The 22,814-nt window shown below is 41.9% G+C and overlaps 3 protein-coding genes across 5 annotated transcripts in view; 2 read left to right on the top strand and 1 right to left on the bottom strand.

Annotated features, from left to right (window-relative positions):
• Window positions 1–505: 505 nt before the first annotated feature.
• Window positions 506–7,241, top strand: ssb (small RNA binding exonuclease protection factor La). The gene is made up of 12 exons (XM_079276720.1): window positions 506–609; window positions 1,546–1,876; window positions 1,964–2,067; window positions 3,853–4,027; window positions 4,488–4,595; window positions 4,690–4,793; window positions 5,717–5,788; window positions 5,872–5,914; window positions 5,998–6,138; window positions 6,225–6,411; window positions 6,501–6,623; window positions 6,700–7,241. Exons 2-12 carry the CDS (start codon window positions 1,553–1,555, stop codon window positions 6,780–6,782), a joined length of 1,464 nt encoding a protein of 487 aa, XP_079132846.1. The 5' UTR covers window positions 506–609; window positions 1,546–1,552; the 3' UTR covers window positions 6,783–7,241.
• On the bottom strand, window positions 6,828–9,005 carry mettl5 (methyltransferase 5, N6-adenosine). The gene is made up of 7 exons (XM_079276721.1): window positions 8,787–9,005; window positions 8,592–8,706; window positions 8,317–8,501; window positions 7,952–8,034; window positions 7,419–7,470; window positions 7,298–7,347; window positions 6,828–6,911 (listed from the first exon to the last, which is right to left on the bottom strand). Exons 1-7 carry the CDS (start codon window positions 8,884–8,886, stop codon window positions 6,870–6,872), a joined length of 627 nt encoding a protein of 208 aa, XP_079132847.1. The 5' UTR covers window positions 8,887–9,005; the 3' UTR covers window positions 6,828–6,869.
• Window positions 9,006–9,874: 869 nt separating this feature from the next.
• Window positions 9,875–22,814, top strand: part of ubr3 (ubiquitin protein ligase E3 component n-recognin 3) — a 30,438-nt gene continuing 17,498 nt past the window's right edge. For 2 of the 3 annotated variants that reach the window (XM_079277453.1, XM_079277455.1), the window contains exons 1-25: window positions 9,875–10,353; window positions 11,058–11,197; window positions 11,449–11,601; window positions 11,939–12,097; window positions 12,336–12,376; window positions 12,627–12,693; window positions 12,773–12,903; window positions 13,184–13,412; window positions 13,619–13,798; window positions 14,422–14,555; window positions 14,694–14,780; window positions 14,864–14,929; window positions 15,016–15,105; window positions 15,213–15,341; window positions 15,440–15,492; window positions 15,568–15,701; window positions 15,999–16,084; window positions 16,176–16,317; window positions 16,960–17,056; window positions 17,835–17,976; window positions 18,232–18,336; window positions 18,417–18,587; window positions 19,397–19,429; window positions 20,244–20,689; window positions 21,565–21,653. In XM_079277453.1, coding sequence (XP_079133579.1) covers window positions 9,917–10,353; window positions 11,058–11,197; window positions 11,449–11,601; window positions 11,939–12,097; window positions 12,336–12,376; window positions 12,627–12,693; window positions 12,773–12,903; window positions 13,184–13,412; window positions 13,619–13,798; window positions 14,422–14,555; window positions 14,694–14,780; window positions 14,864–14,929; window positions 15,016–15,105; window positions 15,213–15,341; window positions 15,440–15,492; window positions 15,568–15,701; window positions 15,999–16,084; window positions 16,176–16,317; window positions 16,960–17,056; window positions 17,835–17,976; window positions 18,232–18,336; window positions 18,417–18,587; window positions 19,397–19,429; window positions 20,244–20,689; window positions 21,565–21,653 — 3,541 coding nt within the window. In that variant the 5' untranslated portion in view covers window positions 9,875–9,916. The remainder of the gene's footprint in view (window positions 10,354–11,057; window positions 11,198–11,448; window positions 11,602–11,938; window positions 12,098–12,335; window positions 12,377–12,626; window positions 12,694–12,772; window positions 12,904–13,183; window positions 13,413–13,618; window positions 13,799–14,421; window positions 14,556–14,693; window positions 14,781–14,863; window positions 14,930–15,015; window positions 15,106–15,212; window positions 15,342–15,439; window positions 15,493–15,567; window positions 15,702–15,998; window positions 16,085–16,175; window positions 16,318–16,959; window positions 17,057–17,834; window positions 17,977–18,231; window positions 18,337–18,416; window positions 18,588–19,396; window positions 19,430–20,243; window positions 20,690–21,564; window positions 21,654–22,814) is intronic. The other variant, XM_079277454.1, reaches the window with a different exon arrangement.

Here is a 22,814-nt window from a genome sequence, read left to right as displayed (position 1 = left end):
TTTTCAACTAATGGAGTGAGAAAACTGCTCACACATGTCGGCTTGAAGCTTTGATCAGAGCATACAACAGCAGACTCTTTTTTTCCATTGGGCATCAATCAACACTAAAATAATTTCACCTTTACACCTGTGACCACTGGTGAAAGAAGTACTCAAATATTTCAGTAAAAGTGGCAATACCACAGTGTAAAAAAACCCACATCTGTTTCAAGTAAAAGCCATGCATTCACAATTTGAAAAGTACAAAAAGTACATCAAAATATACAATAAAAATAAAAAGTTACATTTTAAAAATAAAATACAACAATTAAAACGGTATCTGTACAATGACATACAAATAAAACAATAGCTAAATATTAAATGGTAGCACATGTTTTGACATCATCGCTGTAGTTATATCGACACAGCGACACCTCGATGCTGTGACCGCCATCACACGGATATCATGATAAGTGTAACTGTCTACAGCTGCTCAGAGTAGCGCGGGGACGACCTCTTTTTGGTCCTCGGTGTGTTCCGTAGCACGCAGTCTCACAACGTGCGAGAAGAGAAGTGAAGACTTTTGGTTTTGAACGGCTAAAAGTGCTGCTAGAGGAGACTCAACGAATCGTAAGTATAACTTTTCGAGGAAGAGTGAGAGGGCGTTTATGATATATGTCCTTTGAAATGTTCTGTAGGTTTATACAATAACCGTAACGTTAGGCATTCTCGTCTTGCATGTTTGAGCAGCATGCTTTTGCTAGTATGGAGTTACGCCGAATGTAGTGACTAATAAACCATTACGTACTAAAGTATTTTGCGGCTAACTAACGTTAAGTGTCCCAATAAATAAAACACGTACTTTCACCGTTGCTGGACTTAATAAGCTGGGTGATTTAGCTTTCCGTGTGCTAACTACGGTACGAACACAGCGTGGCCGGTATACAGCTGCAGCAGATAAATTAAGCTAAGCTAGCATGTTAGCAGCAACATTGCATCAGGACAAACGAAAACTTTCTGTTCATGCAAAGTATATGCTAACTTTCACATGTCGTTTGTTTTAAACTGGCTTCTTTGACTTCAGTTACAGGGTTCAATATATAAAACCAGCTTGTTTTTCCTGCTATTAAGGTTTCACCAATTATAAATGGATTAATCAACGCTACATAATAACAACACACGGTTAACCATAGAGAAGAGCTGCTGTTGCTGGTTATGGCCAGGTTCATCGTTCAGAGCTGTTTCGTGCAATATAAGTTTGAGTCATTCAAAGCAAAAAGAGAAAAACCCTCGTGGTGTTGCAAACAATATGCAACATTTTGAAAATATCTACACAGCTGTGTTCTCCAATAAAATGGTGAATTTTTTTGGATGTGTTCAAAATCTTGAACACAAACTCATTAAAGGATTTTGAGGCAGTGATTTAAAAACTACGGAAGATCAACAACTGATGGAATAGACTAATGTGGATAGAAATTGTTGATTTGGTTTCCTAAGATATACTAGTTTTATCATCACATAATCCTCATATTTTCCTAATTGTTTCAATTACTGTTTTCTACACAGAACAATCATGGCAGAAAAAAAGGAAGAAATGTCTCCAGTTAAGAAGGACGAAATGTCTCCAGTTAAGAAGGACGAAATGTCTCCAGTTAAGAAGGACGAAATGTCTCCAGTTAAGAAGGACGAAATGTCTCCAGTTAAGAAGGACGAAATGTCTCCAGTTAAGAAGGACGAAATGTCTCCAGTTAAGAAGGACAAAATGTCTCCAGTTAAGAAGGACGAAATGTCTCCAGTTAAGAAGGACGAAATGTCTCCAGTTAAGAAGGACGGAATGTCTCCAGTTAAGAAGGACGGAATGTCTCCAATTGAGGAGAAAGTGGCACGACAAATAGAGGTATTCTGATTGTATCATATATTTTTGTTAAATTCCCTTTTTTTTTTTTAATTCAGCCCTAAGAGTGTCTCTCATTCCCACATCTAGTACTACTTCGGGGATCACAATCTTCCAAGAGACAAGTTTCTCAAAGAACAACTGCAACTCGATGATGGCTGGGTGACTTTGGAGACGATGCTGAAATTCAACAGGTTTGTTATCTCAGTCTTCATCGCATTCTCTGCTGTAAAACTACTTCTCATGTTTATCTGATTCATTCACTAAAAGATATCCTTTGTAGGGATGAGTGTTAGGATTTTATCGATACTACTCATCGGTTTGATTCCTTATCGATACTCTTATTGGTTCTTTTGGATTATATTGTGTGAAAAAAAAGACAATATGTGATTAGCTTTAATTTATTAGACTGCTCTTATTAGCGAATGTGACCAGCAGTGGACGAGGACGGCTGCGTGCCAAACAGCCGTGAACTAATTTATGCAGATTTATCTGATCCTTGTCCAAATGTTTTGTAAATTGCTGGTATTGCCTCCCTTACTTGTGAGTGTTTTATTGCATTTGTGGCGAGAGTTATCAACATCTACTGGAGTAAAATGTAGCCACACTTTTGCTCTTTTTATCTCTCTGCCGTGATGTGTGTCTCACGCTGTACTGAGCCGGAGCCGGAGTGTGTGTCAGAGTAAAGCACGACTCCGCCCCTCGTGTAAAGACAGAGGTTTGTCGCGCTGCCTTTTTACACAGATCTCACTCCTTAACTTCTAAAGTGCCGCTAGCAAAACCGTTAACTCCGGACTTTATCAGTACTGTGTTCCTTGGCATAAGCTTAACACAGGTTGTGTGGTTTGAGTGACCTGGGAGGACATTTTGTAATGAATAAATTCATGTCTTTAAACGCATAAATTAAAATTGCCTTTTTCTCTTGGATAGAGAATACAGCAAAGCCTGTTGTGCATCAATTTGTTGCTTACATTACTCACCTTGTACAATCGAGTAATAGTCATTCATAAATCTTTTTTAAACATTGTCCTTACTTCCACTGCAGTAGTGCTCCAGCATTAAACTGTCTGCTCAGCATGGCTCCTGACATTTGAGCACAGGAATCCAGTTATTTAACCTGATGCCACAAGGAAATGCAGCAAATTAATAAATTCAGCTGACTGATGCGACATGATCTGTCTTTGCTTCAGTGCAATGCCCATCTAGTCCAATGCTTCACCGTTCTCTGGAAGTTGTAGCTGTCTTTGCGTTTTGAGACAAACATGCATGAGCACGATGGCGCTGTCTCTGCGGGGAGTGTGGGAGATACTGAATCCTAAAAGTAATCCACTCAAGACTAATGTAGAGCAAGTGTATTTGTTATTGTGGAAAACAACTGTCACTGACCAAAATGTCATATCTATCTCTATCTATCGCGCTCTAAAAACACTACACTATAAACACAAGCCAAATGATGGTTAACTTCTCAAAGGCTGTGGCAAATGTGTTTGCGACGTACTTTTGTTTTTTACAGCGGAAGAGGAATTGTTTGGTTTCACATCCCTGAATGGGGTCACGTCTGCGCTTCCATAACAACATAGGGCAACATCAACTGAAAACGCGAGACAGACAGTGATGACTGAACAGTTTGTGGAGTTTGTATGACCTACGACCTTTGACAAGCAGGGCGCGATTAGCACGTGACCTCACCCTGTCCCTAGACTCGTCACAAAGAGAGGCACACCTGCATGAACAAAGTGACATTTTGCTGAATTCAAGAGGTATTCATGCCGGGCCATTAGAATTAGAGACTCTCTTACTGACAACAAAATCCAACTGATTAAAGTCTATATATTTGGAGTTTTATGTAGACAGAAGTTGGTGTGAGTCAGCACTTTAACTTTTAATCAAGCCTAATTACCTGAAAGAGCAGTGTAGTAGTAATTCAGTTGCCTTTTTATTCCCCCTTTGAAATCAGAGTGTTTGTGTTCTCGTTCCAGACTGAAGTCTCTAACTACAGAAACCAGCGTTATCGTTGCCGCTCTCCAGAAATCAAAGACTGGAATCCTGGAAATGAGCGAAGACAAGACCAAAGTCAGGAGGGCTCCAAACAAACCCCTCCCAGAAGTCAATGACGACTACAAAGACGCTCTTAAACACAAATCCGTGTACATGGTACGCTTTTAAATTCCATGCACACATTTATTTTTGTAGTTTGTCGCTTAAAGTCAGTACATTTAGCTCAAATTAATGTATTATACAAAAGTTCTGTGATATATATTCTACTTTCATGAAGGTTATAATGTTCAGTTTCTGTGGAAACTGTTTTAGAGATTTGGTTCAACTGATTGTTTTCGGAGGCTGTAGTTTGTAGCCCTGTTGAACAGAGGTGTTCCTGACGCTGATTGATATAAATAGGACCTAATGATGGGAACACCACTCTCAAACTGTTTAAATTATAACCTTCATGACGGTAGAATATATTGCAGGACTGCTTTGGCTAAGAGTACAGAATAAACTATATTTACCTTATATAAAACTATAGATCAATTTACATCAATATAAATGTACATTTTACATTCCATTCTGATTTAATACTGATGTTTTACCTGCGTTTTAATCTTTTCTCATCTAGAAAGGTTTTCCTCTGGAAACCTCCCTCGATGAGGTTCAGGAGTGGCTGAGTGAGAAAGGCAACATAGAAAACATTCAAATGAGGAGAACCCTGCAAAGGCAGTTCAAGGTAAATTACATTATTATGTAACTATTCCGATTGTATGCTTTTCCAAGGAATTTGGGGAGATTTTTCTCATTACTTGAATTGTATTATTTTATAGGGATCAGTGTTCGTCTGTTTCGACACAGAAGAGTCATCGAAGCAGTTCCTCGAACGTTCAGACATCAAATCGTTCAAAGACAATGACATGATTGTGTTATCGCGGTACGTTTCTTGCTTTAAAATGTATCTAAAGTAGACGAATACTGAGTCGGCACAAGATCTGATGGATGATGAAATGTGGTAGTGCCATACTTTCAAAGATGTGAATGCGGAATTACTCTCTCTCTGTGTGTGCGTGGGGGGCACCTGTATATAGGCCGCACCTGCTGATTTTTAAAAGAAAAAAGAATTTGTACATGGATAAGCCGCACTGGTCTATAAGCCGCAGGTGTCCCTGTTGAATGGCAAGATGCTTTTAACAGGACTAAAGTTGTCTTCTTCTCTGAACATCATAACATGTCGCTAGCTTCTAAGCTAATTTTAACATTACCGCCAATGGGGAAATGCTAACTGTGATTAGCATTAGCGAATATAATATATCTTCGTACATCTTTTCATGCAGACATACTTACAGACTAAGGTCTCTCAAGGCTACCAAACAGAAGAAGTAAAACGAAGCAGCGTGTCTTATTCGAATCTAACAGCAACGAGGCAATAACTGTTGTTGCTCGTAGCTTCTGAATACCGTAGCTGTTGTGCTAGCAGCTAGCAGAGCTACGAGCAGTTATTGCCTCGTTGCTTTTAGATTCTAATGAGAAGACGCGCTGCTTCGTTTTACTTCTTCAGTTTGGTAGCCTTGAGAGACCTTAGTCTGTAATGCAATTATGACTGCATGAAAAGAAGTACGAAGATATATTATATATTCGCTAACGCTAATCGCGGTTAGCATTTCCCCATTGGCGGTAATGTTAAAATTAGCTTAGAAGCTAACGAGTGGGACATGTACTGTTAAAAGCATCTTGCCGTTAACCCTTTTTTGTTAACAGTCCTAGTGAGAGGTAGGTCAAAGGTACTTAATCCATATTGTAGCTTATAGTCCGAAAAGTACGGTACTTATAATCTTGTCATTGCTGTTCTACTTGCAGAGAAGACTACCATGCAAAGAAAGCAGAAGAGAGAAAACTGTTCAAAGCAGAGTCGAAAGCAAAAGCTAAACAGTGAGTACACAAGCAATACCTCACTGTCCCAAAACATCCGTTCTTTGAAAATGACTGACCATCCTCTCCCAAAAACTATTTAGGGACAAGGACCAACAGCAGAAAAACGCAGAAGACAAAGAAATGGTGAGCTCCTCCTGAGTGCTAATCAGCTTTGCACTCTGATGGGCTCTGGTCACAGGAATAACAATGTGCCGTTTGTGTTGCAGGGTCTGCTTTTGGATGAACAGATGGGATGCTTGTTGAAGTTTTCAGGAGAGCTTGAAGACGTTTCCAGAGAGGACTTCCATGAACTGTTCTCCGGCCATGGAAAGATTAAGTGGGTTAATTTTACAAGAGGGGCCAAAGAGGTAAGGAAACTCTACAACTCAAGTCTGGCACTCGGGGGTGCAAAGATGAAATGTCGTTTAAATGAAATGTTTTTACTTTCAACAAGGGCACCCTCCTGTTCGACGGGGCCGCAAAGGCAGCGTTCGATAAAGCCAAAGAGGCAAACGGAGGGGAATTGAAAATCAAGAACAACAGTGTTAACTGGCAAGTGTTAGAGGGCGATGACGAGAAAGATGAACTGAAGAACATCATCGACGCTCAACAAGAATCATACAACAGGTCCAAAAACAGAGGTAAAACTTAACAGCTGATCTGGAACAACTTGTAAATCACCCATAATTGAATCCATGGTTTTGTATTAATGTGTAGTTTGTGTTCAAAGCTAGCAGAGGACGATCGGGAGGCAGAGGAAGAGGCCGGAGGGGAGGAAGAGGTGGCAGAGATCAAGGCAGAAGTCAGTACAAGGGCAAGAAGATGAAATTCGAGAGCGATGATGAGGACGAAAGTAAGTTGAGCATCTTTCGGAGCTTCAAAACTGTTTCACTCGTGCATTGCTTATATTGGATCTACTTTTCCTCCAGAACCTGTAGTCCCAAAGAGAGAGCGGGAAGAAGACGCTATTGGTCCGGCAGCAAAGGTTCCCAAAACTGAAAACGGGTCTTAGTCACATGGTCACACTCAGAAGTTTTGTGAAAAGATTTATTATTAACAGTGAAAATGCAGAGGCAACAAAAATCCATTCCAGTGAGTTTCAGGCTTTGGAGAATCGTATGAAGTCCACCTGGATGTCGACCTAGAGAACAATTTGCAAAGCGTAGTCAGTTTTCAGCTTTTTAAGTCCCTTTATATTGTGCCTCTCACATTATTTGTGTGCCTATATTTCTCTTCTTAAGATGTTTTTGATTTTATTATTCAACATAAATCTGCACTTTGACAACAATGTAATTACACCTGAACATTCAGTGGGTTTCGTAAGACCTGTGTGACATCTAGGATTTGTGCCATTATGTTTTTCTTTTTAGATTACCTACAGTGAATATCATGAGAAAATCTGCTTTGCTATTTCTTTCTTTTTTTTAAGTTTGCATTTGTGAATAGCAAATAAAACACAAATGAATCTGTCTGTGGTAGTGTTTTTTTGTTTTTTTTTAATTAAGCCTTGACACAAAGATAGCTTACCGATTTCTTTTTGTGAAACTTGTACGATGCTGGCAAGTCGTATCTTAGTTCTGTGAAGAGAGTACGTAGTCAGTGTTTGAATATTTCAGTTCCAGAGTGCTGTGTACTCTAGTATTCTTACCTGCTATTACTTCAATCTTCATTCCCCAGTCATTGGCCTTCTTTTGAATGTGCTGTAATCACATGAGGATTTAAACATGCATTCCAGTCTTCACACTACAGATGAGTCAGTTATATAAATGAGGAGCTAAGATTTGACTTTGCTTAACTTCAGGCTTGGAAGTAGAGCTGCAACAAGTAGTCTAATTTAATCGATTGACCGAAAAATAAACTTTTGATTATCTTTGTTTTAGTATTTTTTTTTTTTCATGCAGAAATTGTGGGAAAATGTTACTTTATGCCTCTTAAATTAGAGATTTTCCATTTTATCAGATTAAACTGAATATCTGGGTTGTGGATTGACAACCAGACATTTAAGACAATCACCTTGGACTTTGAGGAATTGTTCACTATTTTCAAACATTTTATAGACTCAAAAATTTATCTAGAAGTTAATAGATAGTGAAAACAAGCGTAAATTGTAATCAAACCTGGCTTGGACTCTCCCCGACAGCTCCATCTAATATGACAGTGCTGTGGATGCTGAACACTCACCGCTCGTGTTGATGTCTTATGGAGTGAATACACTGCTGTCTTTGCCATCGTTAAAGCGGCCCACAAGAACTTCATGTCCATGCCTTGAACAAAGAATACAAAATATATAATAACATACATGTAACTCAATAGGGCTACACTTATTTAAAGGGGTACTCAAAGATCAGTATACATGTCAGACTGAACTACTCAGCCTGTGAAAACTTGTTAAATGTCTTGTGGCTTTGAAGAGAGCCGTCTAATGCCATGTTCATGGAGATACCCTGATTAAAGTCTCCAGCCTCTGCTGGACCGATTTGGGAGTCCCCTAATGTTATAGAAGCACAGTACTAAATCACCCGAGTAGCCCATTAAACTGTACTCACCCTGGTTGTGTTTTGTCCCAAATGGTGGATTCATTATTACAGTGTCAAACTTTTTGGCATAAACATCAGCCTCCAGAGAACACAGGTCACATTGGACCAGATCCACGTTAGAAATCTCAAATTCCTCTGCGTTTCTCCTGAATATGTCCAGTGCGTCGTTGTCAATGTCGAAGCCGACGCACAAACTGAATAAGAGAGAGAGAATGAATCAAATGAGGAATTAAGCTAAAATGTTGATATGATGAAAACAATGCTGGATGGTCGGATACTCTCACCCTGCGTTCAGCATCGCAGCCCCGATGCTAAGGACTCCACAGCCACATCCCAGATCAGCCACTAGTTTACCCTCAATGTCATCAAACGTGCTCTGGATCGTATACAGCATGCATGCTGTGTGGGTAACAGAAAGTCAATGAGAGCAATGTGAGCTATCAACAAACTCCAATAATAAGCACACGTTGTCACCTCACCAGCTATATGGGGACTGGTCGGGTATTGCTCAAGAAGGATTTTTGGCTCTTCAAACGTGTCCACTTGCTGTAAACGACTCTCTAACTCTTTTAGCTTCATTACTAGCGACTGTAATATCCTAAACCTATGTGCAGCCGGTGTGATAACACTGGTAAGTAGTTCGAACGGTTATTCTTCGGCTATTACCGCTGTAAGTGTGTATTTAATGCATATTTGAAGACGACTTCCGGAAGAATGTGTGCAATGTGCATCAACCAAAACATTCCGACTTTGATCCTTGAAACCGTGATGGTAGTTCCTCCAAGATGTTTGTTTTATGAAATACATTTATTCGTATGCGACGTTTCAAATAAGGTATTTCAGTTCATTAAAATACAACTGATAACAAGATTTCTGAAAAAAAGAACTAATAAATAATGATAAAAAAAGTGAAATACAATTTATGTACAACATCAATAAAGTGTTTTATAAAAGTGTAACATAGGGGGATTAATTCATAACAATTGAATTGCACTAGTGCACTGTTTTTCAGTCATCAAACTATTTTAGAGTATGAGATATTTTATTACAATACAACTGATAAGAAAAAAAACCCATCATAATCTAAAATAAAATAAAAAATACTATTTACATCATCAAAAATTATATGTAATAAAAACAAATTATAACAACAATACATGATACAAGCGAAATACAGTGTATGTACAACATGAAACAGTGAAGTTTCTTCTAAAAGTGTAACATAGGGGGTTATTTCATTTGGTAATTTAATTGATAATGTATCTACTAAATGCTTGGCCCTCTCCGCACAGCCCTGTGTTGCATGAATGCACTGACATGGTGTTTCATCAGTCTGATGTTCGAGGCGGACCGTCTATTCGTTACCTAGAAACAGGAAAACTAAACAGCACGCATGACTGTGCATGAACCGAGCTGGTTAAGCAAGGCAGACGCCTCGATTCTGCTCGATCAAATACTTAAATTAGATTCCTGTGAGTCATCGCTGCACACTGCGCGGAGGGGTGAACTCGTCAGCCAGCGACCACGTTAACGATTCATACCGCGAGAAAGCCCGAGAACATGGAAACAAGACAACAAAAATAAATTTGTGGACAACAAGCCAGTGTGCATGATGGCGGCGTCCCTACTTCTGCGCCGGGACAAGAAAGCAACGGCCGCCCACTTGAAGGCAGACTTGAATCGGGCTGACAATATCTCCGGGGTCCGACAGCTCCAGGAGCTGCTGGACACTGTGCTAAATCCCGAAACACCGGCGGCGGACACCGAGGCGCTGGACTGGTGTAAATGTCTCATTGCAGGAGGCGAAGGTTTCGAGGAGTTCTGCAAAACCGTCCGGTCCTACGACAACGCGACTCTGTGCGGCTTGGTGTGGACGGCGAACTTCGTGGCGTATCGATGCCGGACCTGCGGCATCTCCCCGTGCATGTCGCTGTGTGCCGAGTGTTTCAACAACGGAGACCACACGGGCCATGATTTCAACATGTTCAGGAGCCAGGCTGGCGGGGCCTGTGACTGTGGAGACAGTAACGTCATGCGAGAGAGTGGGTAAGTCCGAGCTAACGCTAGCTGCTAGCTTAGCTAGGTAGGGTAGGCTAACTCAACGGCCGGTATTGTTTTGACAGTTCTTAGCTCACTTAGCTAATGCTAGTTCCTGATCTGCGTAGTCTGTTTAGCTTCAATACAATATCGTAGTGTGGCATGAGTGTTTGCTGTTATCAATTTAGTCAATATATCCACATTACTGATGATTATTTACAGCACCAATAATCAACCCTACAATATTGTTGCATTATCGATATAGAGGTAAAACATATTGCGATATTTCATTTTCTCCATATTACCCAGCCCTATTGCTGAAACAGATACATTAAAGTCATAGCTATTATTGTTGTTGTTATTCTTGATTATACCATAGTGTATAATCGTAGCTTAGATAAAATATTGCAAGACTGAGGCAAAATATTTTATTTCTGTCATTCATATCATCATATTGTTATCAATAACCCAAATTCTTACCCTGCAATGCTCACATAATCATTTTTAAACCTCAACCCAATCGAATATTCAACTAAACAAATAAAAGGTAAAAATCTAATTGTATTATAATGCAACCTTCTTGTTTGGCAGGACCAGTATGGAGCCTCTACTGGAATGATAATATAATTAAAACAGGATGAGAGAGAGAGAAGAAGGCCGCTATGATCTTTATTAGAGGTCTGGAACATCAACGTTTGTTTTTTTTCTTCCAGGTTTTGCAGACGGCATCGGTTGAGAACCGGGGAGAATGTCCCCTCAATACCTCGAGACCTTCTCTTGATGTCAGAGATGGTTCTTCCTCACTTCATCCTCTGTATCATACAGTATCTGAGAGACGGATACGTTGAACCAGGTGAAGACACTCATGACAGTCTTCTCTTTGGGGCGATTTTTTACTTTGGCCCTCTAACCATCCTGAACAAATGACGTAACCATGAAAAACGACTTTGATATTTTCTATATGATGTGGATCTCCTGTTGCATATCGAGTGCAAAACAGATATTGCTGTGCAAGCGGGATATGCGTATTACTCAACTGTTCGCATCCAAAATGATGTTCACAAAGTACCGAGTCTGATCACATCTCTTATCTTGCTTTGCCAGACACCTCGACTGAACGAGATCTGCAGAAGGTCCTGCAGCAGCTGGAACCTCAGATCTCCTTCCTGGAGGAGCTCACCAAGATGGGAGGTGCAATGAGGACTGTCCTGACAAAGATCTTGACCAATCAGCAAACATTCAAGGAGTTGAGCATGGGTAAATATATCCATACTGGAGTTTGTGTTGGACCAATTAGCATTGCCATGGCACCGACTTTTAGTGGTTTCTTTCGTTCTCATTTTAGGGTATTTTTCTTTAAAACTTGAAAAACCTGCCTATTCCAGAATGTATACCCTTTTTTATTGTTAAAATATAAAGAGTTTTTTTTGGTCTGCTATATATATATATATATATATATATATATATATATATATGAATCCAGGTGTCCTTTACTTCGATTCAGCATATTTGGTTGCGATCAAGTTTTCTTTCCTTTTGATATTTTCACTTAAAACAATTGTTGCGTTTTCTGCTTTGTGTCACTGTTTTCCAGGCCAAGAGGAGAATTTGTACGCTAAAAAGAACTATGACAAGTATCTGTCAGCCTTGCAGAATTCAGGTCTGGTGTCTGTGGAGGAAAAAGCCCAAGCTGCTGCTACAGCTGATGTCACAGTGGGTGCTGAAGGGGGTGCAGGAGCAATGGTCCTATTGGGTGAGATAAACATTACCTTTTGATATGGAACGTATTCTTAATAACCATCTGTCAGCCGTTGGACGTTTTAAGGAATCAGACGGTGTGTCATAGCATATTTTAACACATGTTGAATATTTGTGTTTGAACAAATTCAGTTTTGCGTGTTGTGATATCTCGGGCAACTGTATGTGTTTGTTTAGTGGCTGAAGATGCTGCTAATGGCTACTTGGCTCAATGTTTTTCTTGGTTTTCTCAGGAACCACCGCACCAGAGAGCCCAGATGAGTCGAGTAAAGAGGTGCGTGCCAGCATCACGCATAGAATAGCTTACTCATTGTAACCAGTTTGTACTTAAATCTAGTTACAAAAGATCATCCCTGCGTTTTTTTATTAATAGATGAATAATTTTGTGTTATACAGACAATATATTTCTTAAATCGGTTGATATTTGGGCATTTTATTGAAACTTTCATAGCTAAATGATGAATCAATTACCAATTTGATATGACATTATGCAAAGTAACTAAAACATTTCTTCTCCCTCTCAGGAGGACCAAGATGGAGGACAGTCTGTTGGACGGAGGAAGCGGGTGAAGCTGAGCAGCAGTACCAAAGGTAAATGTAAAGAATGTATAATGCCCAAGTACATGTTCCACGAAACGTCCATCTTACCGTGTGCCTTTTCTGCCCTCAGACCCGTGTATTGTTGAATCTCTGAAACACAAGTGCTTTCTAGAGGAGTTGCTGTTTTGGACAATAAAATACGAGTTTCCTCAGAAGATGGTCACTTTCCTACTAAACATGTTGCCAGATCAAGATTACAAGGTATTTTCTCTCTCTTACTTACCTTCATTTGCAGAAATGCAAGTCTTTTATCACTTTTAGATGCACGTCTGGCCTTCTGTTGTAACAAAAATGTCTTTGCATGTCATGACATAGACTCAGGTAACTGAAACGATGCTTGTCATGTATGTATGTATGTATGTATGTAAGTATATGTATATGTATGTATATGTATATGTGAAAGCAAATTTAATCTTTTTTTTAAAGCGACAGCATCATCACAGTAAGCCTTAATATGGGCTTTTCTTTTCCTCTCTGGCAGATCACATTTACAAAAACATTTGTTCAGCATTATGCGTTCATCATGAAAACACTGATGAAAAGCCACGAGTCAGACACCATGTCCAACCGCATTGTACATATTAGTGTGCAGCTGTTCAGCAACGAGGAGCTGGCTCGACACGTGACGGAGGAGTGTCATTTGCTGGACATCATGGTCACGGTCCTCCTCTACATGATGGAGAGTTGCCTTATTAAAAGTGAACTTCAGGGTAAGTTGTCTAAATGTGTCAGACGTCTAATCGCAGACAAAATTGTTGCCCTGTAGTACAGCCAGGTGTTGAGTCATGTAACGTGCAAGTGTATTGTCTTTCTCCACATAGTTGTCCCTTTTTCTTTTTGATTTTAAATGACTAAATACAAAGTGAGCCGAAATGAACTTCCTGTCTGTTTTCTTGTCTCTTGGTTCTTCCTTTAGATGAGGAGAACAGTCGCCATGTTGTGGTGAACTGCAGTGAAGCTCTGTTGAAGAACAACACCTACTGGCCGTTAGTTAGTGATTTTATTAACATCCTCTCTCACCAAAGTGTAGCAAAAAAGTTCCTCGAGGACCATTCATTGTTGATGCTGTGGATGAGTTTCGTGTCATTTTTCCAAGGTAAGTCATGGTCACATCAATTTGTTGCCCGTGCACCAATTTTGGAAAACATTTCCACAATAAATAGGAACTTTGAATGCAGAACCAAGCATCTAGTACTGCTACTCTAGTTGCCCTGCTGTATATCTGGGACTAACGGTCATGAAGCAGGTGTTGCTCTTGGAGCCCAAAGCATCCTCTCCATGAGGTCAAACACAACACCTGACTTAAACTTTCTGTATCAGCAGTATGCTTCGTCAGGCAGAGACAGACCTCACTCAATGACTGTGTCACTGAATTAGGATTGTAGTCAGTGCTGCTCTCTCGCCGTGTCTGCTCTACCGCCACGTCCCTAAAAATATCACTCACCCTTTTCGAAGTGGGCTGGAGTATCCTCTTGCTGACTTAATGTGCAGTGTCACTATTACATCGTATGCATGTCTGCAGCACTGCTCCTGCTTTAAATTCCTGTGTTTAATAGAGATTTATTTGGCTTTCATCAGATGCATTTGATTTCTAAGAATAGATTTGCTAAAATAGCAACACAGGCATTTTAATATGTGCATGATCAAAGAAGTATATTCAGGGCTCTATGTAACGTGTGGTGACCGTCTCACATTCTAAACCATTCCCTGCTGTGATAGGTATGAACCTGAATAAGCGGGAGTTGACTGAACATGTGGAATTTGAGTCTCAAACGTACTATGCAGCGTTTGCAGCAGAGCTCGAGGCCTGTGCGCAACCAATGTGGGGCCTCTTGACACACTGCAAAGTCAAAGTAAGTCCGTCTTTACACTCGGACTCCTCTCACACACATCTCCTGTGTGCACTCCTGAGGAATGATCAATGGAACACATCCTGGCACTTCCTGTCTGACCTCCGTATCGGGGGTTTAACATAAATTGTCTGTTAACAGGAGACGCAGGAATATAGTAAAACGGTGGTACGCTACTGCTTGGAGACCCTGCAGATCTGGTTAGATTCCATTGGCTTTATTGACGAGGTATGTTCAAACAGCCAAACCACTGCGTTTACAAGCCAGGCCTTCTCCCCACCCGTTTCTCATGGCGCTTAAATCTCTTGCAGCCCGCTCCAAATCAAGTGACATTTCACCTGCCACTGCACCGGTACTATGCCATGTTCCTCAGCAAGGTATGTCAGAAGCGCTTACCTCTTAAGACATAATTCTATAGTATTTACTTGTGTGTTTTTCAAGATAATTGTTTAAAAATTCTCAGGCTGTAAAGTGCCAAGGCCTGGACCTGGATAGCCTCCTGCCTGACCAAGAGATGCTGATGAAGATAATGGTGCATCCGCTCCAAATCCAGGTAGAACACTCGGCCCATCCACAGATATGTGGTTGTTATTCATTTCTATAGTCTCTGCCAAGTCTGTAGCCACATGTTAACTAAAATGTCGCCATGTATGGCTGTAGGCGTCCCTGTCAGAGATCCACAGCAACATGTGGGTCAGGAATGGTCTGCAGATCAAGGGACAGGCCATGACCTACGTGCAATCCCACTTCTGCAACTCCATGATCGACCCAGACATCTATCTGCTCCAGGTGTGTATTCCTTTATCACAGGAAACTATCGGTGTCACTCGTATACCGTTTTAACAATAATCATTATGTTCCTATTTTAATTTCTTTTTCTTTTACAGGTTTGTGCATCAAGACTAGATCCTGACTACTTTATCTCAAGCGTTTTTGAGAGGTAAGCGTACACTCTTACACGTGCATTCATGTAATGTTTTACAACTTTAATGCAACGCCGGCTTCTGTCGCACAGGTTCAAAGTGGTCGACCTGTTGACCATGGCGTCCCAGCATCAGAACGCCGTGTTGGACTCTGAGCAGGAGAGGCCGATGCTTGAAGGAGCGCTGACCTTCTTGGTCATATTGACGAGCCTTCGTGTTCATTTGGGTAAGTGGTGCAACAGAGGATGCACACAGTCTACAGAGAGTAAGAGGAGGAAATTAACAAACCGCTTACAATGTAATGAAACAAGCCTAAGTGAGCCTTTATAATAAAACAAGCCTCTGGTGAAATAAAGCAGCATTATTTTAAAGGAACTGTGGTCACAGGCAGACTGTGACTTCAACGGACTAAAAGACACAACAAGCTATTTGCTTAAACTCCTCCAGACTTTGAGTTCTGCTAATTGGCATTTGATTGATGGCTATGATCTTTATCGGTTTGTCTTCTACTTCTCACTAACAGGGATGACGGATGATGAGATCCTTCGGGGTGAAATGGTCTCGCAGCTGTGTATGAATGACCGTACACACAGCGCGCTGTTAGACCTCGTATCCTTCAATCCAATGATGTTAAAGAGAAGTTACCGGTATACTCGGTCAGCCACGGCAATTTTGTTTTTCCTTAAGCGTGTTTTCTTAGATTCCTGAGAATCCCAACCCAAAGAGTGGTATTGTTCCGGGGAGTTGTAGTTTCGAGGAGATGCTCTCTGCTGTGGCTGACTTCAAAGCACCGGTGTTCGAGCCTGGAGGCTCTATGCAGCAGGGCATGTACACACCAAAAGGTAGGAAGGCATGATTTATGAACAGTCCATTGTAGCAATGTCCCAGAAGTGTCTCGTGTTGGTTATGCTAGAACATCCTCTGGACACATTGTATTGGGATGCCGATTTCCGTGTCGGTAACACAAACGAAGAGAACAAGGATGTTTTTGAGCAGCGTTGTGCCGCACAGATGCCGAGGCTGAAGTAGCACTCTGTAGTTCTTCGTCATACCAAGTACATCACTGTCCCGTCACAGTGAGTCACATTTTGCAGCTACGCCCCAGAGACGGAGAACATCAGTAACAACTGTGGGCGATTTTCACAATAGATACCGAACTCTGATAGGTAGGGATAATGTAGAAAACCTGCAAATGTTCCCGCCCTAATTTGCCATAGGAACCCTGTTCTAGATAGATATGCACATATCTTACAAAACCAACCCAAGAGGGAATAGAAATAATGTGTATTATTACTTTGGATTCTAATTTATGAATATAAATGAGTCCAAATGATAAAAATTAGCCCTGAAATCTTTGAGCATTATGTCATCAGTCCTCAGCAGACCACTTGGGGGCAGCCTTACACCACTCGCATGGAGAAAGTGAATCAATGTCACTTCGTACCAGAGGTTACAAAACATTTCTCTCCCTTTTCCATAACCAGCGGAGGTGTGGGAGAAGGAGTTTGACCCCATCATGGTCGTTCTCAGAACGGTCTATCGGCGTGACGTCCAGTCAGCAATGGACAGATACTCTGCATTGTAAGTCAACACTGTTGTCATCCCTGACCAAAGCAACCTGCATCATGCTCGGTTCAGTGTCGTAGTTTCTCCCCCCCCATGAGGGGACGTGATAAGAAAGGGTCGGGTCTACCGGGTGCTCAAGTTGGTTCCAATTAGATGGCTGTTGAGAAAAATCAATATTTCAGTCTAAATTGTAATAGAATTGAGAGTCTTTCTTGTTTTGATTGTGGTACAGACATACAAACGTGTCCACGGAGGTGAAGGAGACACCTTGGGGTTAATTTTCTTCACGGTCGTCGGAACGTGTGAAGCCGCTAATTATAACGACGGGTCTCTCACTGAGAGCGCCTGTGTTTTGAAGTAGAAGTTGGGAAGATAACCTTTTTATAATGGGATTTTAGGCCTTTCTTTGCTGTAGCTTTAAAGTAGTTAATTGTATTTCGCTAACATAGATTACATTTGGCTTTTCTAGGCCTTCTAAACCAGATGAAACAAAGGCATATTTCTCCTTGAAACATATTGAAGCTGCCATTGCCACCGTCAGAGTCTGATACCAGCCTCATGTTGCTCATTCGCACTGTGTGACTATGATGGATTGCCTGTCAGGCTGGCCGTAGTTTTATATAAAAATGATCCCATCGTCGCTGATGTAGTGCGCGACTGTTTCATAGACTAAAATCTTTTGTACAGTGAATTACTCTGACCAATATAAGGTGTCACTTCATTAAACTCTTTCTGTGTGTTACTCGGTTATTCCTCTGATCTTTCCTTTCTCGTTGATGATTATGTCACCTAGCTTAAAACAGTCCGGCATGCACACCGGCAACCCATGGCCACCTTACAAGGAGAGGACCGCTCTGCATCCGTGTTACAAAGGCCTAATCAGGCTGTTGCACTGCAAGACGCTGCACATCGTGATATTCACTCTCCTGTACAAGGTGAACCTTTTTCTTTTTACGACTATTCATGTGGTATAACACGGGGCTGATTCTGCATCTCAATGAACTCCATGAGCTAAATTAGAAGTGCTTCTGTTCGCCATATTTAATTGGTGCGCCTGTAATATCACTTGGCAATGATACACAGGCGTAATGTAGAAAGAAAAGGAGAGTATGAACTCTTGTTTGATCGTAGCAACAGTGGTGAGGGGGATGATATTTGTCTGCTTTTAAGTATAAACCTCATTTTTCTAGATCTGGATGGATCATTCAAACATGTCAGAGCATGTGATGTGCATGGTGCTGTACCTGATCGAGCTGGGCTTGGACAACCAGGTTCAAGACAACAAGGAGGATGAGGTGAGTTATTGATTTCTGAGTGACAACCAAGCTTCTCACTATCCAGACTTCTAGTGTCTTACGGGATCTTACGCTTCCAGGAGCCTTGCATTGAGGAGCACTGCCATGACAGCTGGTTCCCTGGCACAAACCTGCTCTCCAATCTGCATCACGTCATCAACTTTGTGAGGGTTCGGGTTCCTGAAACGGCCCCTGAAGTGAAGCGAGAGGCCCCTCCTAGCACCAGCACTGAAGCGTCTTCTTATGGCCAGGTAATGGGGTAGCTCTGTGAGCTGAGCTTGATTACACTGCCATTTGGTTACAGTGTGACGTCACTGTAATTAAAAGCAACTGGCAGGTAAACCTCTGGTGACTATACTGACTGCCAGTTTGTTATTTACTGGATGGCTCCTCTCAGTTCAAATGGTAGTGAATTAAACCAGCGGGTGGGCAAGAAAGCTGAACTTCTATATGCGCAAGACGCAGACGTTTTTCTGAGGAGATTCAAACTAAAAGGCCAATGATTATTGGAGCACAATATAGATTCATTATCGCTCATTTCACATGGCATGTAGTGGCCGAATCTAATTAGAAAATGTGCTGTAATGTCTTTCACAGCTTTTAGAGGCTGTGGAAATATATATTTTGCTCCACCTTGCTGTTTGATTATCAGCTGATGGGGACTAAACATTAGACCTGCTGCGTCATCTGCATCTCGCACTTTCATTACATTCTAAGGAGTTTCACCGCCATTGCTGCTACGTCACAGGAAGCCCTCCAGGCAGGTTTGGGGTCGCATCCCCTGGTCCAACATCCCATTTTTTACAGACTTTTAAGATGGATAACCATGAACATCTGGAACAAATATTCATGGTCCCTATGGGATACATCCTAGTTACTTTAGTGCTCCCCTTTCTTTTTCATGCTCAATGTTCGCACATTACATTTTGTCACATTTCCTTTGCGCTTGCTCTGCCATGCATATGGTTTATGTATCATCTTTAGTCGTTTGTTTGGTCCCTTCATGTTCCTCTTTCATATCATTCCTATTGTTGTTCATTTTGCTGCACTTGCTCTACAGACCTCCAGACGTCTTTCAGGGAATTGGAGAGAGGTAGCTATCCATTAATCCATAAATGGGCTGACGGCTTCGATGCCACCTGCAGCCGTGTTTGTCAACTTTTCTTTTATCGGAATTATGAAAGTGTGTGTGTGCGTGTGCGTGTGAAAAAAAAAAAAAAAAAGGCTGCGCTTCAGCAGTTTCCCTCCCTCCTGACTGCTGAAACTAATTACATGTGAGATGCAGGTTTGAGTAACTGCTTTTTAACCGCATGGCAGTATGATTGATGTTTCCTTGACTGGGCTGTATTATATATTTCTATTGAACGGTGCAGCTCAGGTCCTTTCTGTCAGGTCAGGTCAGGTCATGGCTGTCCTCCAGAAGGCTTGTGTGTGCCCATCACGATGACTTGAGTTCTCTGCAGGAATACGGTTGCTATCGGCAAAGTTATTTGTGGTCAGCTAAAATCCTATAACGAGCGTTTCATTTTGTGTGTATTGTGCTCGTCTGACTATGGTAATGAATCGGCCCTCCAATCCATCAAAGTCCATCAGTGATGTCATTTTAGGAGATTGTGCTCAGAGACGCGGCACCCAGATGCAGGTGGAATAAAGGGATGCTGGTCACAGGAGTTTTCTCTTTTTATCCGTCTGCATGTTTTGCTGATATGAAGTCGGCCTGATACTTGCAACGTTATGTGCTGTGATGAATTCTGTTAGCGTGGGACATCATTTATCTCTGTGCCACATGTGTTTTACAGTGTGTCCATATAGCGTTAATCAAAGGGCATGGCATTAACACTGCCGTTCTCATGATGTTGTAAGGCGTTTCACACAAAAACATCTCTGCTGTTCTGTGCGTTTCCTAGAACCTGCGTGAAGCTCAGGTGTTCAGCCTCGTAGCGGAGCGGAGGAGGAAGTTCCAGGAGATCATCAACCGCAGCAACACCGAAGCCACCCAGGTTGTGAGGCCCAAGAGCTCCTCGACGCGCTGGGTCCCACCGGGCACACCCCCGCAGCTGGTGACGGAGATCCTGGAGATCCGGGAGAGCATGCTGTCCCTGCTCATCAAGCTCCACCAGAAGTTGTTGTCCAAGCAAAACTCCCTGTCCGAAACGTGGCTGGAGGACATGGACACGAGCCGCCACACTCACGGAGACGGTACCACGGCCATCGAGCGCATCCTCACCAAGGCGGCCGCGCGCAGCTGCCAGATCAAGCGTAGCATCCAGGACATTTGTGGAAAGGTGTGTCCTCCTGTGCCACCGAAGAAGAACAGTCCCGCTGACAAGAAAACCATGGATAAGGAAGAGAGGTAACATAATCGCACACAGCTTCATGCTGCTTATTAATATCGCTCATTATTTCTTCGCTGTAGTTGAGAAACAAATATTCTTTATATTACCAGCAACCAGTGGCCGCAGCAGCAGCACAGATTATACTTCTTTTTAAGCCAAATTTACTGAATTTAAATGTATTTGGGAAGACGTCAAAAGGTTTTTTTTTTTTTCTGACTCTCCTCTCCACATTCACCCACTAGTCCGTGTCTCCCATTTCCCTCCTCTAACGATGATGGAACGGCCTATAACGGTTTAATAATTGTCTGCTTTTGGGGGTCGGCTTCACCCCACAGACAAAAGGTAAAGTGCTGTTTCCAAGGCAACCGTCAGGCAGCAGTGCGGTCAGTGGCAGCGAGAAGCCGCCACCGCCCATTCCTCACGCGGGCTGCTGCCGCCCCTGAAGCCATCAGTGAAGATTATTGAGCTGTGAAGTTCCTGTCAGCATTTGTTTATGTCCTCTTATTAGGGACTTAATTTACAGTCCGCTCTCAGCCTGGAAGCCTGCAGAGCTACGGCTCAACCCGCCGTATTAGTTCAATAATCAGCCTTTCCAACTTTTACAACACGGCCTCGTTAAAAATCGGACACCTGCTGTGTGACTATAACGGTGTCCACAGCTACATGGAAGCATCTGTTGCACATGCTGCGGGGGAAAGTATTGAATTCCTTTTAAAAGAATATCACGAGGAGAATTCAAAGGATGTAAAAGATCTCTGCAGACACAGAGACGCCGCTAGTGTGTCATGAGTGTTGATTTAGAGAGATTATTTTTGTATGACTGTACCTTGTATGTAAATTAGTATTCAGTTGGTTTTAGACTCAAGTTAAACACTGCATATTCTTCTTTCAGACGTCGGAGAGCAAGAGAGAGACAACAGAAGCTGCTCGCTGAATTTGCCTCCAGACAGAAGAGTTTCATGGAAACAGCCATGGATGTTGGTAAGAAAGAGATTTGTTGCCTCAGTTTTATGGTCTTAGAGCTTTAAACTATTAACACATCAGCCACTGAAAATATTCAGTTAGTAAAGAGGACCCTATCATGGCCGGATGCTCTGCAGAACAAGAAAGCAGCAGCAAATGTGCTCCCACAGGCTTTACTTGGCACACTCGCAGTAACTAGTTGTAAATCAAAGCGCAGTATTCGCTCTACTGTCTCGAGCTTATTGCTGTTCAGCTGAACAGGCGAGCCAAGAATCGTGAATGTATTTTTTTGAGTTCCTAACTAGTCGTTGCATCGTTAACACGAGCGTAAATAGGGTGAGGTGAGAGTGTGGTGAAGGTGCTTAACAACGGCACCTAAACGTCTCATTTGTGTCTGATCCAGTGAGTTTTAAAACATGCATATGATTCATTTTTATTTATTTTTTGTTGATTAGTTTAGTTCTAGTGAAATGAACTCATTCCTCTGGGCGGTGTTTTATTGACTGCTGGCCTCCTCCTTCGTACAATTACGCAAACTAACTTGCTAATCTGCACTTTGCACATATCCTGTTCTGGATATTGACGCCGTCAGGACCGAGTACAGCTGCAACAACCTCTATGATAGACCGTGCTTCTCATCCTGGGTTGGTTCTGAGGTGAACAGGACCTTATAACGCATAAAACACACAGCGACACTTTTTAGTTTGAAGGACATCTTGCTACTGTAGCTTTAGAAGAACAGTACAGTTGGCTGAAATAAACTTTGCTGTACATTTTCATTGGGGCAAGGTGACAGTGGGCCGAGCCTCTGCAGGCCTGTTCGGAGGAAATGAAAGCCGAGCGCTCCTGTGGGAGTGTTGGGTGGCCGTTGGCTGAGGGCACATAGGATCAAAGCGCTAATAGTGGTCTGGACTCCGAGGGCCCACCATGACACATCATTGTTAGTGAATGAATAATGGCTGCTGTGATCATGCGGACCATTCCGTCCGGACTGTATTGTGACCTCCTGCTGAGCAGTAACTTTGTCTTCAAACTCACTGCTCGCTTTGCGTCATGTACCGAAGTAAGATTTAAATGGGAAGACAACAAGTTAAATCAAGTGAATGTGAGATGTTTGCAGATTTAAAAAAAACAACTTTAAATTATATTTAGGGTATTAGGAACTTCTGTTCTAATGTT

This window comes from Melanostigma gelatinosum (genome assembly GCF_949748355.1).
Source record: "Melanostigma gelatinosum genome assembly, chromosome: 10".
NCBI classification, from domain to species: Eukaryota; Metazoa; Chordata; class Actinopteri; order Perciformes; family Zoarcidae; genus Melanostigma; species Melanostigma gelatinosum.
Note: the sequence above shows the minus strand (reverse complement) of the source record. Positions and strands in the feature narration are given on the sequence as shown.